This window comes from Pseudochaenichthys georgianus, chromosome 15, assembly GCF_902827115.2.
Source record: "Pseudochaenichthys georgianus chromosome 15, fPseGeo1.2, whole genome shotgun sequence".
NCBI lineage: Eukaryota > Metazoa > Chordata > Actinopteri > Perciformes > Channichthyidae > Pseudochaenichthys > Pseudochaenichthys georgianus.
This window is the reverse complement of record NC_047517.1, coordinates 31119585-31143025: the sequence shown is the minus strand read 5'-3', so window position 1 is coordinate 31143025 and position 23441 is coordinate 31119585. Positions and strand designations below refer to the sequence as shown.

Here is a 23441-nt window from a genome sequence, read left to right as displayed (position 1 = left end):
AGCTTTGACAGATGCGATATGAGCTGTACTGTCTGTAAAGCCACTTCCTCCCTGGAGCGAGCCATCAGCAGCAGGTCGTCCAGGTAAAACAGTACTCTCATCCCTCCTCTGTGTAGCGGCTGCAGTGCCGTCAGACTTTGAAAAGGTGCGAGGAGTCAGGGAATAACCGAACGGCAGACGGTTACTGGTACGAAAACCGCAGGAATTTCCTGTGGGATGATGGGTACGTGGAAGCATGCATCATTCAGGTCTATAGAGGTGAACCAAACTCCCTGGTGAACACACTCTCGCACCTTTTTGATCGTCAGCATGTGAAAAGGCCTTTTCATTATCGCCTCGTTGAAAGCTGATAGATCGAGGATGAGTCTCATTCCCCCTGTATTTTTCGGGATAAGAAAATAGCGGGAGTAATAACCCTGATTTTCTTCCCCTTGAGGAACCCTGGAAATAGCCTCTTTCAACAGGAGTTCCCGTAGCTCTGCTTGGAGCGCAAGACACTGTTCTCGGGATGACAGGCGTGTCTCCTGTATCCCATTGAACTGTGGGGGGGGGGGGGAGCCGAACTGCAGGGTGTACCCTCTGCTGATCAGCCTGCTCATCCATCTGTCCATCAGACACACGCGCTGCCACTCTGAGACCTAGAGCGAAAGGGCTGTGAGGAGGCCTCCACACGCTGCGTTTCACTCCGACTCTCATCATGAGGCGCGTACACGCTCAGAGGATGAGTGGAGGTGTGTGCAGTGACGTCCACATGAGGCGTTACCACGACTCTCATAGGCTTATTGTGACCGTGTGTAGGTGGCGTATCTCGGACAGAGGAATGCCGTGAGCTCTGTGGTTTAATAACCGAAAAGTTATAACCACCAGGCCTCTGCAGTGAACCCTGCTGCCTACTAATCAACAGATTGGAGGCAGCTGGCTTAGTTACCGAGCTCTGCAGTTTATTAACCGATAGATTAAAACCTGCAGGCTTTTGTAACGAACCCTGCTGGCTATTAACCGATAGGTCATAGGCAGCTGGTTCACCCAGAGTGGGGGATATGTGAGACACATTTGAAACTGATAACTCAGACAAAAGGTTGGGAAATGAGCTTTCTTTCTCTTTATATCCCTCACAATCCCCCCCAAACCGTCAAGACCGGCTCTGCTTCCTCGGCGGCTCGCGTGGAGCAGACGACGAGCGGGAATACCTCACTCGGGGGGGCGGAGGCGAGGGACGGCGCCCCTGCCCGCGGCCGACGGACGAGTCTGACGCCTCGGCTGCGGTTGCTGTGGGCGTTTCTCCGCCTAACGCTGTGGCCGGGTTGGCCGCTGCTGCTGCTGCGGGTGCTGGTGCCGCTGAGACTTCGCCGCAGGCTGGAGCCAGCCAACGTGCTTGCGGATATCGTCCACCTGCTCCGCTGCCGCCTTCATGGACTCCACCATGGCTAGGAACTGGGGTCCAAACAGCCCGTCCGGGCTGATCGGAGCGTCCAGCAAAACCTTCCTGGCTGGCTCTGTGACAGCCGCCTGTTGCAGCCAGAGGTGGCGCTGGATCTGCGTCATCCGCGCAGTGATCCTCGCCTGGGAGACAGCCACGGACGTGCACAGCGTGAGCGCCGTGCTGGCCGCCTTGCCGATCTCCTCCGCCTCCTCTGGTGCCAAGGTGGTGGATCGCTCCACCAGCGTCACCACCGAGTTGGACAGCAACGCGATGTTGTTTGCCGCCGCCTGAAACGCACACTGGTGCGCCCGGTCAGCCTGGCGGGTGACATACTGGTCCTTGGGGGAGACCAACGCACGCCGCCGTGTGTAGGGGCCGTTACCCCAAAGAACGCCGTCAGGCTCGGCTCCAGAGCGGGGGTGGTTGGAAAAAAAAAGTAAAACAAATATGCATTATTGGCCCGAGCTCTGCTGTCTGCCCGTTTGTGTGTCCCCCCCCAGTTTCAAATTCGTTTATTCTTATTTTTTAACCGCAAGCAGTTATCGTCACGGGAGAAGGACACACACAGCCTGCCCAGGTGGACGCGCGCGTACGCGACAACGAACGTAGCGTGCGCATTCTAAAAATAGCTCACAGATGGTGAGCAGGTACCACGGTTTTGAACTACAGTATTGAAGAATAGCAGAAGAATAGTCTAATGAGTTGGGTGAGAAAAAAAAAAGACAGGAGATGTGAGTTGGTTTATTCAGTAAATTAGCTCAGGATAATTGGATGTTCTGTCTACACCTGTTGATGTAAGGCTAATGCAGGATTTGCTAGCTTGATGCTACCGGCATTTAGCGGCAGTGACTCAACAAATTGCTACTTAAAATGTATCCTCAGCAATGTATGACAAGCAGCCTGCTTGTTTAATGTTAGACTCACACCAATAGCTCAATATGATCATAACACAATTGCTTTCATATCAGAGATCAGATGAGGTAGAGCTGCCTCCAGCAATAGAGGATGAGGCAGAGAGAAGCAGCAGCAGCAGCACAGGGTTGCAGCAGGTATGTTATATGCTGTAGTCAGGTGATTTAAATGTATCAACGAAAGGAAGAAGTGTAGGCTACATGATAAGAAGGGAATACAGTTTGAATAAAAGTAATACAACAAAAAAAGTAAGGGGCAGCACCCTGCCAAGGCAGTAAACCTAGGGGGAAGACTGTACAGTATATCCTGTATACAACATAACATAAAGATACTTTCTCTTCTTCAACTCCTCTCTGCAGGTATGACTAGCCTTGGAGGGGTCGTCGGTGGACTCTCGCTGTTGTGGTGGCGTAACCAACAACGACCTCAACTCGGAGGTCACACAGGTCACCACAGGGCTCTGACCTCGCAAACAACATGATCCGTACAGACAACCAAGGACGTGACCGAGACTCGATAGCAAAGCCCTTTTGTCGAGCGGCCCAATTCTTACTAAGTGCATGGCTGTGCAAGGCCTTTACTCTAAAACTGATTAAGAAATGAGATAGACAGAAAGCCATTACAGTGCGACTCCTAACTGAAGAAGCTTTTGCACTCAATTGCAATCAACGCTATTTAAGTTTTCATAATCACTATGATAATATAGACTGTACCGAATGAAGATGTGCAGTGAACAAAGACAGCTGTATTTATTAAAAGCCACCCACACGAGAAACATAAATGATTTTATTCTGTATACTCCAGACAAAGCTTCGTCATCGATTTAATCCTCCTCTCATCCTACCGCTAATTGTCTAGGTTGTAAAAAGAATCCATGAATCGTCTTGTTTGCAGAGAACAAATGACTTCCCTCCAATCTGTCATTCTTTTCTCCAGATGTTTTCTCCTTGAATTGATAGTACGTTTGAGAGTGTAAATGTGGATTTATGGGAGTCACTGGACAATAATGGATCTAATCCGATTTTGGACTTGCGTTATCAAAAGCTCAAAGGCTTCACGGATCTCTCACCACACAAATACCAGTCAGGGGGTATTTTTCAGTTCATTTACTCCACCAGCTGTTCTTTCCATCCATTCTGTATGGCTTCCACCCTATTGACACTGTTCTCCATTCATTGATCTGCACAGTAACACGCTGGCTTTGGCCACTTCAGGCAGATCGACCGTGTTGACATGAAACTGTGCTCCCTCCTCTCGATACAGTTAACCTTGTGTTGTCCATCAAGCCCCCCTCAGTGTTCATTCTTTCCTTCCTTTTGATAGAGTCCCTGTAAAGAAGTGTTATACTCTTTTTCTGGACTTATCCATAAGCAGACGTAAAGCAGAGCTCTTTCTGCTGAACTGTACTAACCTCTGAATGTACAGAATGTAAGAAAACAGCTGTGTTTATCACACTGTGTCCTGAACTGTGGATCCTCCAAACCAGCAAAGACGGTGCATTAAGCCTGTTTGCACAGCACAGAGCTGCTGCCGCATAAAGGGCGAACGCATGGTACCACTAGTATATCATTAACTACAGCTTTGGGTTTAATGGAGTCATCTCCCCACTAAAGAAGTTAATAAGTGAGCCAAGCAGGATTGTACATTCGCCGTAATATTTGAAATTGCTTGTGCTTACGTGTTGTGCTATATGCTTCTCTTGCCTGTTGCCTTTACAGTAGCTCTACTCGATATTCTGTGTGCCAGTATTTTTTTAATGAAGATGAACTTGATTGTATTTCACTTATCTCCTAACTCGTAACATACTGTAAGTATTATGTTGCTTTTTTATAAACAGACATCATGAGGTTGCAAAGAAAGGATTTTGTGAGGATCATGGTGGACGAGAAAGTTGCTGTGCTTTTAAATGTACATTTTGTCATATTGAATCAGCCATGTTACTGAAGAAATGTATATTAATCAGAAAACGTGTGTAAATCTTCAAGTCTTTTTGACTGAATACCGATGAGAGGACGTCTCTCTGTACATACAGGTCTATATTTGGTATTGCTGCTTTCAGTGAATAAAAAACATTATTATTTTCAGTCATCAAGACACAACAAAGGAGAAACTGTTAAAACCCATGTGACCTAACTGTTAGAGATTGGTATATTACAAAACAGCAGCTGAGTCTTGTATTGAGTGTTTAAGTGCAACAAAATGTACATTTTGTCGCACAAAAAAACATGTATGTTAAAAAGTAAACATACACAGAATATTTTTCTAGAAGACAGTTTCAGCTTCTGTCTTTCAGTACATTATCATGATGTAGCCAATATTTTACATTCAGGTCCCCTTTTACAGGTTTCTTGTATGGATGTTTTTAACCAGCCCATTGTTTAACATTAACTAGCTAACTACAGCTGATACCATATGAGATTTATTTTAAACATCTACATCTGTTTGAAGTTGAGCACAAGTTTGAAAGGTGCAGCATAACCTCGTCCTAAATAAATGGTATTTATTCATCAAGTGATGAAGAAATTAATATACATTTTCCAGAAGAAAAATACATTTGTACTATTGAAACAAGCATCCCCCATGAAGGATATATTCTTGAAGATGAATTTAAATAAAATGTATTTGATGCTTTCCATGATCTGTACAGACACCACTATTAAACTCTTTTTTATCATGTAGACTGAACAAAAATATAAATGCAACACTTTTGTTTTTGCTCCCTTGTTTTTGTTTTTGCTTTCACGAGATGAACTCAAAGATCTAAAACATTTTCTATATACACAAAATAACCATTTATCTCAAATATTGTTCACAAATCTGAAAAAATCTGCGATAGTGAGCACTTCTCCTTTGCCGAGATAATCCATCCCACCTCACAGGTGTGGCATATCAAGATGCTGATTAGACAGCATGATTATTGCACAGGTGTGCCTTACGGAGCGTCCACACTACAGCTTAAAAAAAAGCTTGGAGTTGGGCGTGTCTGAAGCTTGGGGATTTTATTCGAGCAATGCGACCAACAACCAATCACATGAATCTCCCGCCCCCGACATACAAAGCAAAAAAACCCAAACAGGCGAAAACCTACCAGTTTCACCCACTGTCTCTGCCACCTCCCTCCATGCCTGGTTCCTGCGGTTTGTATCCCGGTAGGTGAAGAGGGTCTGGTCATACAAAACCGGGTGATTTGCTACGGCGATAATTAGTTTCTCCTCTATCTTTTTTTGAAATATAGAAATTAATGGCGGGATATCTCTCCCAGCTTAGACACGGTTTGATGGGCTAGGGCTTGAGCTGTCAGATTTTCAGAAACGGGATTTGATTGGCTGGCGTCGAGAAGTTGAACATTGTTCAACTTCTGACGCCGGAGACGGACCGCTATGCTACCCACAATTCAGTTCGGCGAAAAGCGAGGCAACGTGACGTCACCCCATTCAAAGTGAATGGGCAGACGCGTTAGAAACCGTTTTTGAAGCTGTCGAAGCTGTAGTGTGGACGGGCCATTAGGCTGGCCACAATAAAAGGCCACTCTGAAACGTGCATTTTTGCTTTATTGGGGGGGTCCGAAAACCAGTCAGTATCTGGTGTGAGGGGTAGGGTTAGGGTAATGTTGTGAATCGAGTGGCCTGTGTTCGTCGTCCATAACATACGCCTGCCCATACCATAACCCCACCACCACCATGGGCCACTCGATTCACAACATTACCCTAACCCTACCCCTCACACCAGATACTGACTGGTTTTCGGACCCCCCCCAATAAAGCAAAAATGCACATTTCAGAGTGGCCTTTTATTGTGGCCAGCCTAAGGCACACCTGTGCAATAATCCTGCTGTCTAATCAGCATCTTGATATGCCACACCTGTGAGGTGGGATAGATTATCTCGGCAAAGGAGAAGTGCTCACTATCACAAATCTTTTCAGATTTGTAAACAATATTTGAGAGAAATGGTTATTTTGTGTAGATAGAAAATGTTTTAGATCTTTGAGTTCATCTCATGAAAAATGGGAGCAAAACCAAAAGTGTTGCGTTTATATTTTTGTTCAGTGTACTTGTTAACATGGCATGTGAATCTATCATAACTCGTCTTAAAATGGCATTTATTGTATGTTAATGTGAAAAAGATATATATCTATATGTACAACACTATGTAAAACAACACACACAATCTAACTGTTAATCAGTGCATTGTCTATGGAATAAATGTATTTCTGAATCTCACTGAATGCCTTTTTTCTTGCATCTGAATAAAGTATCATCTATATTGTAGTCTGTTCTTCTTTCATTCAGTACAAGTACATCTTCCTGAAACACAACACAGCTTTCCTCACTGCACACTCAGTAGTACAAATAACAAACAATACAAATGATTTGTGAGGTTGTCCTCCCAAGGCGGACCATCTATTTTAAGCTGGAGCTTTTCCCCATCAATCACTTCTTAATTTAACCCCATATGATTGTTGTAAAGCGACTGCCTAATATGCCATATTTCAGTCACAAAGTGCTGAGTCGGCTCAGTGTAGGTAACTTTATCTGGAAGAGGATTCAAATGTCAAATCAGGAACTTAAATTGTAAATGCAGTAAAAGCACAGCTGTGACTATTTTAAAGGGTCCCTATATGCTCATTTTCAGGTTCGTACATTATTGGTTTGTATGTTGTGCTTCTACTCTGACATGTGTCCATGCACTGCCTTTGATGCAGCACCTCTTTTCACCCTCTGTCAGAAACATGAGAGCAGGCTGCTCTGATTGGTTAGCTGGCCGGCTCTGTTGTGATTCGTCAACCGCTCGAAGATATCCCGCCCCTATGCTTATCACGTATAATGTGTTTGAGCGCTAGCCAATAGAAGCGGGAGTGTTACTTAGTGATGTCATTATGCTGAGGAAGTAAACAAAGGAGTACAATGGAAGCATTTCAGGCATGGGGAGCAGGTGTTCTGGAGGGAGTTTTGGGATTTTTCATTTGCAGACCATTTACATGCAACATAATAGGGCCCTTTAACCCTTTATCTGGTGAGGAACCATATTTGGTAACTTCCGCACACACCAAACATGGCGTGCCCCCCGCGACTCAGAGAGGTCGAGAAGCATGTGGTTTTCTCTCAGCCAATCAGCGAAGATCACTCTACGCCACAGAGCACGCCATTGGGGAATTTGACCAATCAGCAGAGGCCTGAAACGGGTTAGGGTTAACCTAATAGTGCCTTATAAAGGGTTAACTCCCCCTTATTCCAGTAAGCCACCATGCAGGGCACTGGAACAGTACACCTAAAGGTGTGATTAAAGATAAATGTCCTCCATGTCAGTGACAATTGAAAAAGTGGACTTCTGTAAGATTGACAGGTCAAGGGCTAAGGGAACCAAAATGTAGATTCAAAGGGCATATTTTAAATTATGTATTTTCTGCAGAATGCTAGACTGCATAAGGTATATTATAACAAATACATTCTACATAAGACCCTACAAACTTTTAATTGTATGTTTTCAAAAGTGAGTCATCTTCTAAATCTTAAAGTATTATTCTCAGTTTTGTAATGCTCGTTTTATAGCAGGCGTGTTTCATTGAGAGTCCGATCCTGCCCCCTCGCTCAGCAAGAGGCCACTCCCTTGACATATGGCACTACGTATGTATTACCCGGTGTCGAGGCGAAGTGAATGAGGTAATGGAAAGGACTGAAAGCTGTTTCAGGTGTTTTTATGATTTCACACCGGGATGCATTGATTGCAAAGAAGTTAAATAAAGAAGTTAAGTAAAATAAAATGATTTCCCAAAATGAAGTCAAGTTGGAGCTGTTGTTGCAAAATGTCTAACATAAACATGTGTTGTGTGACCATTATCAATCCCAGACAGGTTGCCAGGTCACTGCGGTGTCAACGTGTAAGCATGCATGTGTAGTGTGCATGAGCTGTTTACACTGGTGTCTGTGTGAGAAAACGTCATCAGTGCGGTTTGTAGAGGGCGTGGGCGTGTTTGCGTCATGCATGTCTGCACACATGCACTAAACTCTATCCTGTCATGTACAGGGCTGTCAGGGAGCCAGGCATTATGTTATTGGAGTTGGCAGCATGATTATTCCTGTCATAGCGATTAATATCAAGCGGAGTTGAATGTCCCCTCTCTCTGCGGAGAAGGAGCGCTCATTCAGACGTCATGTTGTGAGGATGCCCTTGTCTGTACGGAAAGCTATTCACCCAAATATAAGTTAAATGGCGAGGAATTCTCATTCATTTTTATGGAGAATGATAAGGGTCTTTATCTGAAGATTTAGAAATATTTCTCATTTAAAAAATGTTTTACAGAAATGTAATACTGTGGCTCATTTATTTATCCTATGCAACATGCTGTTTGTGGGATCACCTGCTAACTTAAAGATGTTCTATACATTGAACTCATTTAATGATCTCATAGTGATGCATTTAAATACAGTTATTCTGCACATACATATTAAGATGTGATATCAACGATTAAAAGTGCATGTTTTGTACATCCTGGAACTCATCTTTACTGAGTATCTGCCACAGGCATATACTAGATAATGCTCTTCAGCTCTGTATCTGTTCTAAAAGGAAATGTGCTAACTACTCAATTGAGAACATATAGCAGTACTGAGGACCTTGTACTAATCTGCTTCATACTGTACATTGCTGTTATGCTCTGAAGGCTCCAAGGATATATCCAAAGGCTAGATTCTCGTTGTATTTTTGACACCGCTTATGGATTTTATCAGGTCATAACCTAAACCACAGGCTCTTTAATGTTCATAGCATGTTTGAACAATTTAAAAAGTAATGACTTTTTAACAGCAAAAATACATAAATCCTTTATGAAACCCTAAACGGCAAATGTAAGAGATTGTGTGTTTCGAACCATGACAAATCCAATTGGCTTTGAGCTTGAAACTTCGCACTGTAAAAGAGTGGCATGTTTCCTCAGGCTATTTCACAGCTTGATGAATGGCTAACTAGCTGACATCATCAGAATGAGGAACATTGTGTTTTGCTGTTGTGCTTAACAACGTGTCGGTAGGATGAAAAGTGGACTCTGACGAGAGAATCTCAGGTGTGTTTGGAAAATAAAAAGCCTTGGGCTGCTCAGGGAAAAACAGTCGGGAGGTTGCCTCAGCCAAAACAACAAACCATGTCAGCTGGTCAAGTTAATGAACCAGCAAACAAATGACCACTGAGTCCTGTAACGCTGATCATTACTTTGTCCGCCAATAAACCAGCCACCCAGCAAAAGCCTGCAGTTCGACAGCTGACAAATGAGACGCCTCGGTTTGTCTGTCGACTAACCAGCCATCACCGTAACAACCCAGCAGGGTGTTGTTTCTTATGGATTCTTCCCCCTTAAGCCTGGTGGTTGATCTTTAGGCATTTGATTTAAATCACTGGACATATCGCTGACTCCATTTTTTACTGGACGATCACTCAGCAGGACTGTGGGGCACAGGAGCATTCCAGTCAGGCAATATTCCCATCCATCCACCTGATTTCATTACCCTTCTCTCCCGTAAGTGCTTTGCAGTTCCCAGGTCTGCAGAAAGATTGGCTATCAAAATGTGATTATCCTGCCCCTGTGACTAGTATATTACCATAGATGTACCTCAACAAGAGTGAGAAGAAACTACATACACTGAACAAAAATATAAATGCAACACTTTTGTTTTTGCTCCCATTTTTCATGAGATGAACTCAAAGATCTAAAACATTTTCTATATAAACAAAATAACCATTTCTCTCAAATATTGTTCACAAATCTGAAAAAATCTGTGATAGTGAGCACTTCTCCTTTGCCGAGATAATCCATCCCACCTCACAGGTGTGGCATATCAAGATGCTGATTAGACAGCATGATTATTGCACAGGTGTGCCTTAGGCTGGCCACAATAAAAGGCCACTGTGAAACGTGCATTTTTGCTTTATTGGGGGTCCGAAAACCAGTCAGTATCTGGTGTGACCACCATTTGCCTCACGCAGTGCAACACATCTCCTTCGCATAGAGTTGATCAGGTTGTTGATTGTGGCCTGTGGAATGTTGGTCCACTCCTCTTCAATGGCTGTGCGAAGTTGCTGGATATTGGCAGGAACTGGAACACGCTGTCATATACGCCGATCCAGAGCATCCCAAACATGCTCAATGGGTGACATGTCCGGTGAGTATGCTGGCCATGCAAGAACTGGGATGTTTTCAGCCTCCAGGAATTGTGTACAGATCCTTGCAACATGGGGCCGTGCATTATCATGCAGGAACATGAGGTGATGGTCGTGGATGAATGGCACAACAATGTACTGCCAAATTCTCTGAAACGCCTTTGGAGACGGCTTATGGTAGAGAAATGAACATTCAATTCACGGGCAACAGCTCTGGTGGACATTCCTGCTGTCAGCATGCCAATTGCACGCTCCCTCAAAACTTGCGACATCTGTGGCGTTGTGCTGTGTGATAAAACTGAACATTTTAGAGTGGCCTTTTATTGTGGCCAGCCTAAGGCACACCTGTGCAATAATCCTGCTGTTTAATCAGCATCTTGATATGCCACACCTGTGAGGTGGGATGGATTATCTCGGCAAAGGAGAAGTGCTCACTATCACAGATTTTTTCAGATTTGTGAACAATATTTGAGAGAAATGGTTATTTTGTGTATAGAGAAAATGTTTTAGATATTTGAGTTCATCTCGTGAAAAATGGGAGCAAAAACAAAAGTGTTGCATTTATATTTTTGTTCAGTGTATCTAATCGAGAGCAAAAGGGGAAAGGACAATCATTTAAATGAAAGTCTTTCCACGTGTGACTCATGCACACATGTCCCTATAGGTAACAATGAGATGTCAATAAACACATTAGTGATACTTTAATGCATTAGATACTGGTATCCTGTATTTGAAGAGCATATTCAGATGGAGCTAGTGCACACTTGTGTACCTTTCTAAATGGCCTTATAATATAATACAACCTCTGTAAACACAGTCCTCACTCCACAAAAACTAGGACAAGGTATTCCACTTGTATGCTTCAAAGTTAACTACTGTTAGTGGAGCTGAATGGATACAGATAATAGTCTTGTATAACCAGGTTGAAAAACATATTTTCTGTTGTGTGCTAAGATGCTAAATGATTTAAACTTAAGATAGAGAAGCCCTCTTCTGCGCATTTGTCTCAACTGATTTTCGCATAAGCAACGGTTTACTCGTCATTACTACTAATTAGCTTGTTAACCATTGTTTAACGTCCTAAAAGTTATTAAATGCAACACGTTTTGAATTGACGGCCTGAATCATGAATTGGGTCATGGAGGTTAGGAGATTGAGTTGCATTATGGGAATTGTGGAATTTGGTCTTTTTGGGAAAATCATGAGACTATAAACGTCTGCATATACGGTATGAGCCTCTAACTCTTCAGTATGGACAATTCTTCATTTATTGTTTTACTATCACATATTTCTGGGATTCACATTTTGTTGGATGTTATTTAAAAACAATCATGAAAACCTAATAATATTCCAGTATCACAAATCTGTAGGTTCCTTTAAAATGTCCCAAGAAAATTGCAGGAAATTACTTTAAAGCTTTATCTTCGATTTATATGAAGTGTTCTGAAATCTGTATGAAACGTATTTAAATCAAATCTGCTTAAATCCTCATAGTGTCCATTGATCAAATTGTAGTGCTTGTTAAGCAAAGTGTTGAATATCAATGTACCGGTACAGACTGAAGGTAAATGGAAACTCAAAAAAGACCTGCTAACATTGGTCGCGATCAAACACACATGGAGATAATGAGAAAGGGGTAGAATAATTGAACAGGCTGTATTGAGTGCACATCTAATTTTTCCATCTTCAAAGTCAGTTCTCCTTCAAGTGGATGTGAGAGGTTGAATGACATAAATATAAAGTCATTTGTATTCTCATTCTGATGTAAATCTAAAATATTTTTCCCAACTGCTGCCCTCATCGTGCATTCAGCCAGATGGAGACCTTCTCACTGTATCCCTCAAAATGCATTGAAGTCCTTACTTTTCCTATTTCACACTAAAAGACTGAATACACTGCACTATGCCAGAAAAATAAAGGAATGAAAACCAATCAATGCTTACAATCTCCTCTTGGCATTCTCACTTTTTTCTCTTTGATGAAATAATGAAAATAAACCATCCCCACCACAGTTGAAGTGTTTTTGACCCCAGCAGCTTCTCTCAGGATGTGCTAACAGAAAAATAATTTCCACCTCTGTAGGAGAAGTCTGCAGAAGTGTGATAAATGGACCTTCCTCTCTTATTACCATTATCCTTCATACCAAGATATTCTCCTCAGGTATTATTCTACAGAGTGCGTACAGACTATTAATAGTCATGAGCAGCAGTCTCCAAAGGATTACTTGAATAGGTATTACTTGAATATGTATGCTAGGGGCGGCGCCAGGGGGTATCTAGGAGTTGCTATAGCAACTCCAACAATTGGCCTAGCAACGGCTTAGCAACCCCATTGTTTTGATATGAAAATGTATCATATTTATACACATTCTCACAGCCCGCGAGAATGTGTATAAATATGATACATTTTCGCGGGATCTATCAGGGGCGGGTCGTTGTAATTTACTGCGTGAACTGTTACTTGGCTAATTCTCAGTAGATCGAAAATGGAAACATTTCTCACAGTCACAAGTCAGCGTAAACGACCGCGTTCTCCAACGGAGCCGGTCCAGCTGGACAACCCTGCTATCCACAAGGATCCCGATGTTCACTATGAAAACCGGGAGGATTGGGACCACGAAGAACAGGTGCCCCCGCCAACTGACCCGCTGCACCCGCAGCAGCAGGACCAGCTAGCTGCTACCACGAGCTGCAGTGGAACTAGTGGAACTAGCGCTGCTCCTCTCCGCACCGTGATGATCCACTGCCCTCATTTCCTCCACCCTGCTCTCTGCAGAGCTCCACTCCAGAATATACAAATTCTGCTAGTCAGTGATTCTCAGACACAGCGTCTCACCCTTTGAGCATCTCGGCAGAAATGAGCAGTCACTCCTCTCAGTTACAAATGGTCATTTTAAATGAATCAAGAATGTGTTGTATTTTCCGACATGGCGCATTGTTCGAGGCGTGCTGACAGTGAGATCTAACACGGGGAATTGTGAATGAGGAGGAGGAGAGTCACAGAATGAGGTCAGAGAGGAGGAAAAGTGCGTTATTTAGGCAATGTTGTTGGTGGGAGTAACCCCCTAAACGCACCAGGAGCGTCTGCGCCACGCTGCGCTACGGCTGCGCCACGCTATAAACGACATGAATCAAAGATGTGTTGCTGTATTTTAGTGGTAAAAAAATATGCATTCATCATCATAGTTATTGTATATATAATTGGCAGTGCCTGTAAACCGGAGGAGAACGCTGCAGTATTCTCCTACTTGAAAGACGGTGGTGGGGGGGAGGAGAAGGAGCCGGTCTTGGGTTCACCCGGTGCACCCCCTCAACCAGCAAAGCAGACAACAAGGTGATTTTCATCACTTCCTGCCTGCGCCGCGCTGCGCCGCTTCAAAAATAGGATTCATCCTATATTTTAGAAATGCCTTGCGGCGAGGAGCTTCTGGGACGCGGCGCGGCGTGGCGCGTCTGGTGGAACAGCACCCATTGACTAGAGTGGCCGCGATCTTTGCGAACGCCGCGGCGCAGCCGTAACGCAGCGCAGACGCTCCTGGTGCGTTTAGGGGGTTACCCCCTAAACGCACCAGGAGTTACGGGTTACCCCCTAAACGCACCAGGAGCGTCTGCGCTGCGTTACGGCTGCGTTACGGCTGCGTTACGGCTGCGCCGCGGCGTTCGCAAAGATCGCGGCCACTCTAGTCAATGGGTGCTGTTCCACCAGACGCGCCACGCCGCGCCGCGGCTCGGCGCGTCCCAGAAGCTCCTCGCCGCAAGGAATTTCTAAAATATAGGATGAATCCTATTTTTGAAGCGGCGCAGCGCGGCGCAGGCAGGAAGTGATGAAAATCACCTTGTTGTCTGCTTTGCTGGTTGAGGGGGTGCACCGGGTGCACCCAAAACCGGCTCCTTCTCCTCCCCCCCACCACCGTCTTTCAAGTAGGAGAATACTGCAGCGTTCTCCTCCGGTTTACAGGCACTGTCAATTATATATACAATAACTATGATGATGAATGCATATTTTTTTACCACTAAAATACAGCAACACATCTTTGATTCATGTCGTTTATAACTGGAATATTACAATTATTATTAACTGTGTCTGTAGTCTACAACACAACAAAATAGGAAATAACAACAATAAACCCGATTTAAACAGACACAAACATAAACCATTTAACTACGTAGCCTACTTACTTGTAGAAGTACAAAATGTCCAGGAAATATTCCAAAATCAACAACAACTGCGAGGCTGCACACATGACGCTCCGCTTCCGCAACGTTTTGAAACGCGCCTGGTGTGTTAGGTCGCAGGAGGAGGGCGCAGCGCAGCGCAGCCGCAACGTAACGCGGCGCAGACGCTCCTGGTGTGTTTAGGGGGTTAGGTCGCAGGAGGAGGTCGCAGCATGGCGCAGACGCTCCTGGTGCGTTTAGGGGGTTAGGGAGAGACCGCCCCTTCCAGGTGTGTATGTGTGTGCGTTTTCCGGTGTGTGTTACGTGAAAGTCATGAGTATTACACTATTGATTGGTTCTGTAAATAAAGAGAACGTTTTCGACATTGAAGGCTTGAGTGATCTTGAATAGCGGTGAACGCTACAATATGAACAGGCTCGTGCTTGGCCCACTGGTATTGTTTGTTTATTTTGAAAATTAACTAGCAACGCCGTGCTGTCATATAGCAACTGCTAAGCTACTACAGCAAAAAAATCCTGGCGCCGCCCATGATGCTATCTATAGTTCAATCATATATTAAAGTGAATCTCAATGATGTGATCTTACATCCGGTTACAGCCGGTTTCTGAAATGTACCTACCCCACCTTTAACTTCTGACTTCTGCGTCAAGCTTACAGCATGTTTATTGAATGCTGATTAAAAACAGAAACAATACCACCCACATCTTAGGTTAATTAACCCCTTTCCCATATGTACCATAACTTATAAATACTCAGGCAATTGCCTCCTTATCTATCTATTGGGATAGGAAGCATTACACATTACCACAACATGAAAAATAGCAGTACATCTTCCACAGTGGCTCTGGTGGGGGGGGGAGCAGTAACGTTCCTGCGTATGGTGGCCAAAAATGATAATGTTTTATGTATGAGGCTTATGTACCATATCTGTGCTGATAGGATAGTCAGACCCATTCAAAACAACAGCGTGTCAGAAAGTTTCCAAAAAATGTGAATCTTTAATTGAGAAGCGGAACGAAGACCTGTGTTTCTTCCCGGTCCGTTTTACAGGGACACCCTACCGGAAGGCTATTACATCAACCATTTCAACGAAGTGAGGACGGACTTTAACATCGCGAACATCTGTTACCTTTGCTCCTAAACTGTTTAATACTATCAAGTAAGTATATGTTGCGTTTTAGAGACATGTCATTACTAAGAATCCTTTATTTATTCAAAACGTTCGGTTGATTTACCGTTAAAGAGGCTTGTATGGTGGCTAACAACAACTAGCTAACATCACGTTACTGTTAGCCAAAAATACATTGAAAACAACGTTAGCATGCTAACTGCTTCTTCGACGCGAGGAAGCTATTTACTTTTACGGTTATATGACGCAATTACATATACGCGGTTGTTTTTACGTAAATTATCGAGAGCATTTGTGTTAAGATTACATTATAATCGTTTCTATGGCTTAAAGAGAGGGAGCTGGTTGCTTGTCTTTTTTTAAAAATATGAAGAACATCACCATCTTTAACACGGAGAAAGTGAATTGCAAAGAGTCGATATCCCGTTTGTTTGGTCGTACTCGTAATTAGTACAAATATATAGTTTAAAAATACCCTCACGTATTTCTGAAAATGTCCTACAATGAATTAAATTCAGGTTTATTAGGAAGTAGGTTTACACACACGAGGAATGTGCTTCGGTGTAAATGGTGCATACATTGACATACCCAAATAGTAGTTTTCATATTACATGTAAATGAGGAAACAACACTTATTTTGAGGTAAAAAAAACAATGTAATTGTGTATATATAACAAATTATTCTTCAAAATAACCCGTATCGGCAAAAATATGTGAGACTAGAAGTGGAAGCAACTGTTAATAAGTATGGGAAATCACTTGATTGTTTCAGATACATAATTGTACTTGCATGATGACTTTGATGTTATATTTTGGCCTCTGCATGACCATTTATAGTAACATTTAATTTGACTTTTGTCTTAGCCTCTGGGACTCTCCTCTCAGCAAGAATGACGGACAGATACAACATCCACAGTCAACTGGAGCATCTTCAGTCGAAGTACATCGGCACAGGACACGCTGACACCAGCAAGTGGGAGTGGCTGGTGAACCAGCACCGGGACTCTTACTGCTCCTACATGGGACACTTCGACCTGCTCAACTACTTCTCCGTGGCTGAGAACGAGAGCAAAGCTCGTGTTCGCTTCAACCTGATGGAGAAGATGCTTCAACCATGTGGACCTCCATCAGATAAACCTGATGATGCATAGATTACCCTGGAGTGAGCTGCGAATATTTTCTACTCGGTTTTTTCTGCTAAACACGTTTTATTTTGTCCTCTTCTAAAATGTCTGATCATCAACATGACCCTGCCAAGACTGGATCAATTGTCCATTTACACAACAGCTGATACCTGGACAAAGGTCTTTAGTTCATCCGGACTCTACCACTGAAACACATGTTTTAATACCACATGCAGCTGTAAGAGAGTTTTGTTTCAAGGGTGAAATCATTAGGAAATGGCTCCAAAATGTAAACATGTATGAAAGAAGATAACATCACAAATTGGTGTAACATCATCTGTTGGATATTTGTATTAACTAAATATAAACGTCTGTTTTGATTTGATTAAAATCCATTACGCTTCAAAATGTAGTTACGTATTTTTCTTCTCGTCAAAATGTCAATACCCACACTATATACAGATCAGTGACAAATTCACGTTTGAAAAACAAAAAGGGACTTGGTTCAGTGTTGGGCCACCATGAGGAAACAACGGGCCGTTTCTCAATGTCGAGTAAAGCTGCTACAGAGCCACTATTTCAAGCATACTACGTCATCGAGTGGCGCCGAATCACTGTTTAAATGCCCAGCATACATGTGCTACCAAGCAAGCCTCCTCGACATTGAGAAACGACCACAGTTTCAATGCTCCTTGGTTCAGCTTTCTCAAGTCTCTGTAATGCAATAGAAGGGATCAACTCTATCTGCTCAAAGATATTGCCTCATTCTGAATATGGTGGTGTAGCAAACTCATCGTTAGCTGTGTTAACATTTCCACTCCAATTCAACACATAATTATACCAATTGAATCCTTAAGTGACCTCATGTCCTGAATGAAGGCATTTGCATATATGTTATGGTTTAAATAAGATATGTTTTATTTCATCACTTGAATTTAAAAGAATGGGAAATAATTATACTCAGAAAAAGCAATGACACCCTACACACAGCGGCGTGCATTGCTGCTTGGCGGTGGGCGTGTCTTGAGCTTGGGGAGTCAACGCGAGCAACACGACCAACAACCAATCACATGAATGTCCCGCCCCGGACATACAAAGCAAAGCATTCATGCTACATCCATGCTGGCTAAATATACTGTCTATGCTTGCTAGCTGTCCATTCAAACGAAGTACACTGGATATAAACTCCCCAAACAAGCGAAAACCTACCAGTTTCACCCACTGTCTCTGCCACCTCCCCCCATGCCTGGCTCCTCCGGTTTGTATCCCTGTATGTAAAGAGGGACTGGTCATAGAGTACCGGGTGATTCCCTACCGCCACGATAATTTTCTCCTCCATTTTTTGACATATGGGAAATAGCTGCGGTCTGGCTCTCCCAACATACACGCGGTTTGATTGGCTACTGCTTGTACTGTCAGATTTTCATACGAGGGATTTGATTGGCTGACGCGTCCGTCGAGGCGGCAAAAGTAGAACATTGCTCTACTTTTGCAGCGAGCACCGCGAGAGAAGCTACGTTTTGCTCCCACAATGCAGTTCGGCGAATCGTGACGTCACCCCATTCAAAGTGAATGGGTTGAAGCGCCAACGCACGCCGCCGTGTGTAGCGGCCGTTACAATTATCTATTAAAGTGGGACTCAAAAGTGTTAGTCAGCCACTGTTGAAAACAGTTTCTTACTTTGAAGCATAAAGGCATTGTCTTTATACATGTTCATAAGATACATGCAAGTATAAACTCAGACTTTCAAATTGCCCACCTACACAGTCTCACATTTGCTGTACCCAATCATCCACCCACACGGTAGTGCCCACAGATCAGCTGTGCATGACAAACACACATCCTGACATGCGTTGTCATTATATTTCTGATTGTAATCTGAAGTTGCAACGTGATAAACATGCGATTGTTTATTTCCATGGAGATTCTTATGTCACTCAAATCCAGACACAATTTTCAAGGAACGTAATTTGAAGAGATGGCTGATTATATACGATGTCAGTGGTGAATAGAGCTTCTCATTGCCTGGTCTCGATGGCAATTAGATCCCAAAGTGAAAATTATCTTCTGTTTGAGCAGTCGCAGCGTGAAAGAAGTGTTGAATTTGAATCAGTCCCTTTGAACAGGAGTTTAATATGCTACCAGTCAGGAGAGAAGGCTGTTATAAAAGCAAATGGCCTCAGGGTTGTTGAAATATAATAGATGTTTGACGTTGCAGTTGGTACAATGACTTGTTTATACTGAGGTCCGCTGTGTGGCCAGAAAAGAGCAGCAGGGTCCGAGGTTTGTCTCGCTGACTTCAGATGAATCATCAAAGCATACTGCGGGCTACATTCACACACAAACACAGAACCTTGCTGGAGAGGATGCTATGCATGACTCATTGTTGGATTGAGAGACAAGTCAGCGGGTGCCAAGGAAGTTCCTGTGTGGTGCATCTCGTCTGTGGGTGTGTTTGTTGGAGGGTTGCTTAGTGGGGTAAGTCCTTGCCATCTGTCCACACTGTGAGAGTCGTGAAGTCAGTGCTGCCAAGTCAGGTATGAAAGCAGCGAGAGGTCTGTCTGTGTGCCGACACACTCCCACATTAAACACTCACATAAACTGACACATAAAGAGACGCCTCAGTTTCCAGCGACATCATTTGAGATAGACTTTTTAATGGGAATGTGGCTTGCAGGTGGGTGTACTTTAAGTGTAGGCTCTCACTGCCACAACATGCACTCTAAGTGAAGCACTCTGACAGAGACCGTTCTGCACACCTTTCTTTTATTTGCATGTTGTTCAGGGGGAAATATTGTGTCGAACCACTGATAAATTCACAAGAAGAAATGATTGTATCAGAAACACGTCTCAATTTCTCACCCCTGCAGCTTTCAGCCTGAGAAAGAACTCACAAGGTGTATTTTACAGGGGTATGACATGTTTCTGTGGTATTTCTGTACTAAAAGCAATACAAACGGTGTAAAATGTTTTTCCCGCAGCAGAGGGAAAGGGCAGAGTAGGTGAAACAGCTCATTCAGTGTGTTGTTATTCCTTCTGGAGCCCTTACAACGACCATAAATATTTTGTCCTGCACCGTATTTATAGTCACTTCACAAAGACTTCAACACTGCAGGGAAATAAAAAAGTTGTATACAACCATAATACACATCCTATATTTGAAGGTAAATCTGTTTGCAATTCCTGGAACTTAATGATCACATGTAAAATGCAGCTATACGTTTTTGAATACCCACTAGGGACACAAGCTGATGGATGGACCCTAATAATAATGGAATCAAATGTTCATTTGTTTTCCCTCAGTGTGTACTTGAAATGCATTATACTTCCATTTCTACTCCGGTTATGAAGGTGTTGATCTAAATCTACAACAACAACAACAACAACAAGGAATAAAACTAGAAGAATAGTACAGCAGCTGTAAAGAAAACATGAACCAAGAAATGTGGCTAAACATTTCATTCTCATCATTGTGTTTTCATCCTTCTGCTTTTAGAGTTATGACCCAAACACACCCGTAAACTATGAATAAGCCGTGGTTGAAAGTAATTAAGTGTATCTACTTTTGTTGATATTCTACATATTCTTTACTTGAGTATTTCCATTTAATGCCACTTAATACTTAATTTTTTAGGCAAATATTGAATTTGTTTACTCCACTACATCTATGTTAACGCGCAGTTACTTTGTACATATATAAAAACACATGATAAGCTGATATGGCATAATGCAGTACTGTACTACTAACCTACACAGTATTTCACGTACTTATTCCAACACTGCCCATAATGAAATGCTCAATTTGAAGTAGTCTAACTGTACTAGCTTGGTGAAGAGGCTTCTGCACACTAGTACTCAGGGTAGTACATGCTTTAACACCTCACAGCCCAACGCACTGGATCGATCTCCTCTCACATAGCAGTTCATTATCACTCCCCTCTGTGAACACTCAGGACCCCACAGCTTCTTTATGGTTCAAGTAATGAATGTCATCCACTTACATGGCCCTTTAAAAGCCATAGTTCGAACAATACATGCATGGGCATTGGTGCACGTTTGCATTTTTAATAGTCGCTGAAACAGTGATAGGCATCTTTTAACCACTCTGTGTTCGTGCTGATGTGAGCGTCTTGTTTGCGCTCTGTGATTACACAAGACGTCGGTTGAAAAGGTACATTCACCCATGTCAAATATGAATGCTCCCACAATCCAATTATCTCTGCCCTTCTCACCCACCTGTTTTCGCCATCTATCTGCCTTAACCTTCCTTCTCCATTGTTACATTACATTACATTGCATTTAGCTGACGCTTTTATCCAAAGCAACTTACAATAAGTACATTCGACCAGGAAGACACAACCTTGAAGAAAACAGAATCATATAAGAACATCAGGTTTCAAAGAGCCAATCGTTTCAAGTGCTACTCAACTGGCTTTAGATAAGCCAGTCCTTTATTAGTATATAAGTGCTCTGTTAGCAGTTCTTTGTTAGTCATTCTATCGCTCGAAGTGGAGTCGAAAGAGATGAGTTTTCAGTCTGCGCCGGAAGGTGTGTAAGCTTTCTGCTGTCCTGATGTCAATGGGGAGCTCATTCCACCATTTTGTAGCCAGGATAGCAAACCCACGTGTTTTTGCTGATGGGAACTTGGGTCCCCCTCGCAGCGAGGGTGCAGCGAGTCGTTTGGCTGATGCAGAGCGGAGTGCACGTGCTGGGGTGTACGGTTTAACCATGTCCTGGATGCAGGAAGGGCCAGATCCATTCGCAGCATGGTACGCAAGTACCAGTGTCTTGAAGTGGATTCTAGCAGTTACCGGAAGCCAGTGGAGGGAGCGGAGGAGCGGCGTGGTGTGGGAACATTTAGGAAGGTTGAAGACCAGACGAGCCGCTGCATTCTGGATGAGCTGCAGAGGTCGGATGGCACATGCAGTTCTCCTCTAAGCTCTCTACTCTCATCTTCTTTTCTTCTTCTTCGACCCCTTCTATCATAACATCACTTTATGTTTCTTTCTCCATCTCTGATGCCTACAGATGCTTACCAGGAGAGTAAAAATACCCGAGTTAACAAACACAAGTAATGACTCTTCAGTGGGGAAAGAACACATGAATATTTTCTGTGAAAAATGCAGACTAAAATGCAAAAAGGGATGGAATAGTGACACACAGAGGAGAGAAGCTAATGAATGCTGGATGTGTCTGATAAAACGTATACATTGATGTGATTCGTCATTGCACGTCTCATATGTGCGATGACAAATCCGGTTTGCGAGATAAAGGTTATCACCCTCGCTTGGGCTATCCTTTTAATTACACGAGCAGGGAAAGTTAAAAGCCAACCTTTCATGCATTTTATGCAATAATGCAAGGAATTGGATGAGGGCAATGACTGCAATAAGACTGGGTGGAAAAGACCTTTTAATAACACACTTTTTGTTACCTTGTGTGATATTTAACTGATGATTTACATCCACTCCATTTTCCATTCGAGTAGAAGTCCTGCATTACAGTCGAGATCACCAGGCAGTGTGCCAGAGACCAAACTGCCTTTCCACTCTGCCTGGGGAACTTCATTACCTTGGGTGTGTTAGTGCGTGTGCGTGTGCGTGTGCCTGCGTGCGTGCGCGTGTGTGTGCGTGCGTGCGTGCGTGCGTGCGTGTGTGTGTGTGTGTTTTGCAGCTTCTGACTCTTGGGGAATTAAAAGAGGAAACTTTTGGAGGAGATTGGCTATTTATTACTTTTTAAAAAAAGAGCCCAGTTTGGATTTAAGAGCAGAGTTCAGATCGGTAAACAGCAGCGAGATAAAGTTGAGGATTTAAGGGAATAATGTGTTCAGGTGAGAAAAGTAATAACTTCAATCAACACGTTTTCTGTCATTGACACACGGTAGCACTATGTTCTGTAAAATCAATTCCAAAGCCAGCAGGTTACCAGATAAGTTGAATATCCCTGCTGACTCTGATTTCCTACCACCTCTCTTTACCAATCTCCCTGTCTTATTATACATCCATGGTCTCTTGTCTCCATCAATCTCTTCCATTTTCTTCTTCAGAACCAACTCCATTACTACTGCATGCTCTTAAAAAGCTGGCAGGCTCCGACTCGTCCTCTGAATGAGACTGAATAGATAGGCTGGTACTTTGATACTTTAATGGTCATAGATGCTCCCATACAAACCGAAATAGGTTCGGAGCTGTCTACAGCATACGCATTAAGATGCCAAGCAGTATGGGACCTCACAATCTATTTAGGAAAATGTAGTTTTAATGGCACAGCAGAATAGTCTCAGTCCTGTCACATACGCAAATTGGTTTACATTTACATTTGAATGAATGAGTCCCTGTTTTGGAAGCAGCTATTAGTGACTAGAATTGTCTTATTTTGCATAAGTCGTATTCAATTGATGAGTATAACAGCTTGAAAAATATTTGATTATTATATTTTCAATAGGCTATACTCAGCCACAAGGGCGAAAAGACAAGTGGAAAAGCATGAGCAGACTAACAAATTAATTGTGTTTGTTGTTTTAACT

General features: G+C 43.1%; 2 protein-coding genes across 2 annotated transcripts in view; both read left to right on the top strand.

Moving 5' to 3' along the window:
- oprm1 (opioid receptor, mu 1) overlaps window positions 1-5083 on the top strand; it is a 37542-nt gene extending 32459 nt beyond the window's left edge. The window contains exon 6 of the mRNA XM_034101456.2: window positions 2695-5083. Coding sequence (XP_033957347.1) covers window positions 2695-2700 — 6 coding nt within the window. The 3' untranslated portion in view covers window positions 2701-5083. The remainder of the gene's footprint in view (window positions 1-2694) is intronic.
- Window positions 5084-15684: 10601 nt separating this feature from the next.
- sf3b5 (splicing factor 3b, subunit 5) lies at window positions 15685-17323 on the top strand. Its single transcript, XM_034100934.2, has 2 exons — window positions 15685-15821; window positions 16656-17323. The coding sequence occupies exon 2, from the start codon at window positions 16682-16684 to the stop codon at window positions 16940-16942; it is 261 nt and encodes an 86-aa protein (XP_033956825.1). The 5' UTR covers window positions 15685-15821; window positions 16656-16681; the 3' UTR covers window positions 16943-17323.
- The last annotated feature ends 6118 nt before the right edge of the window (window positions 17324-23441 follow it).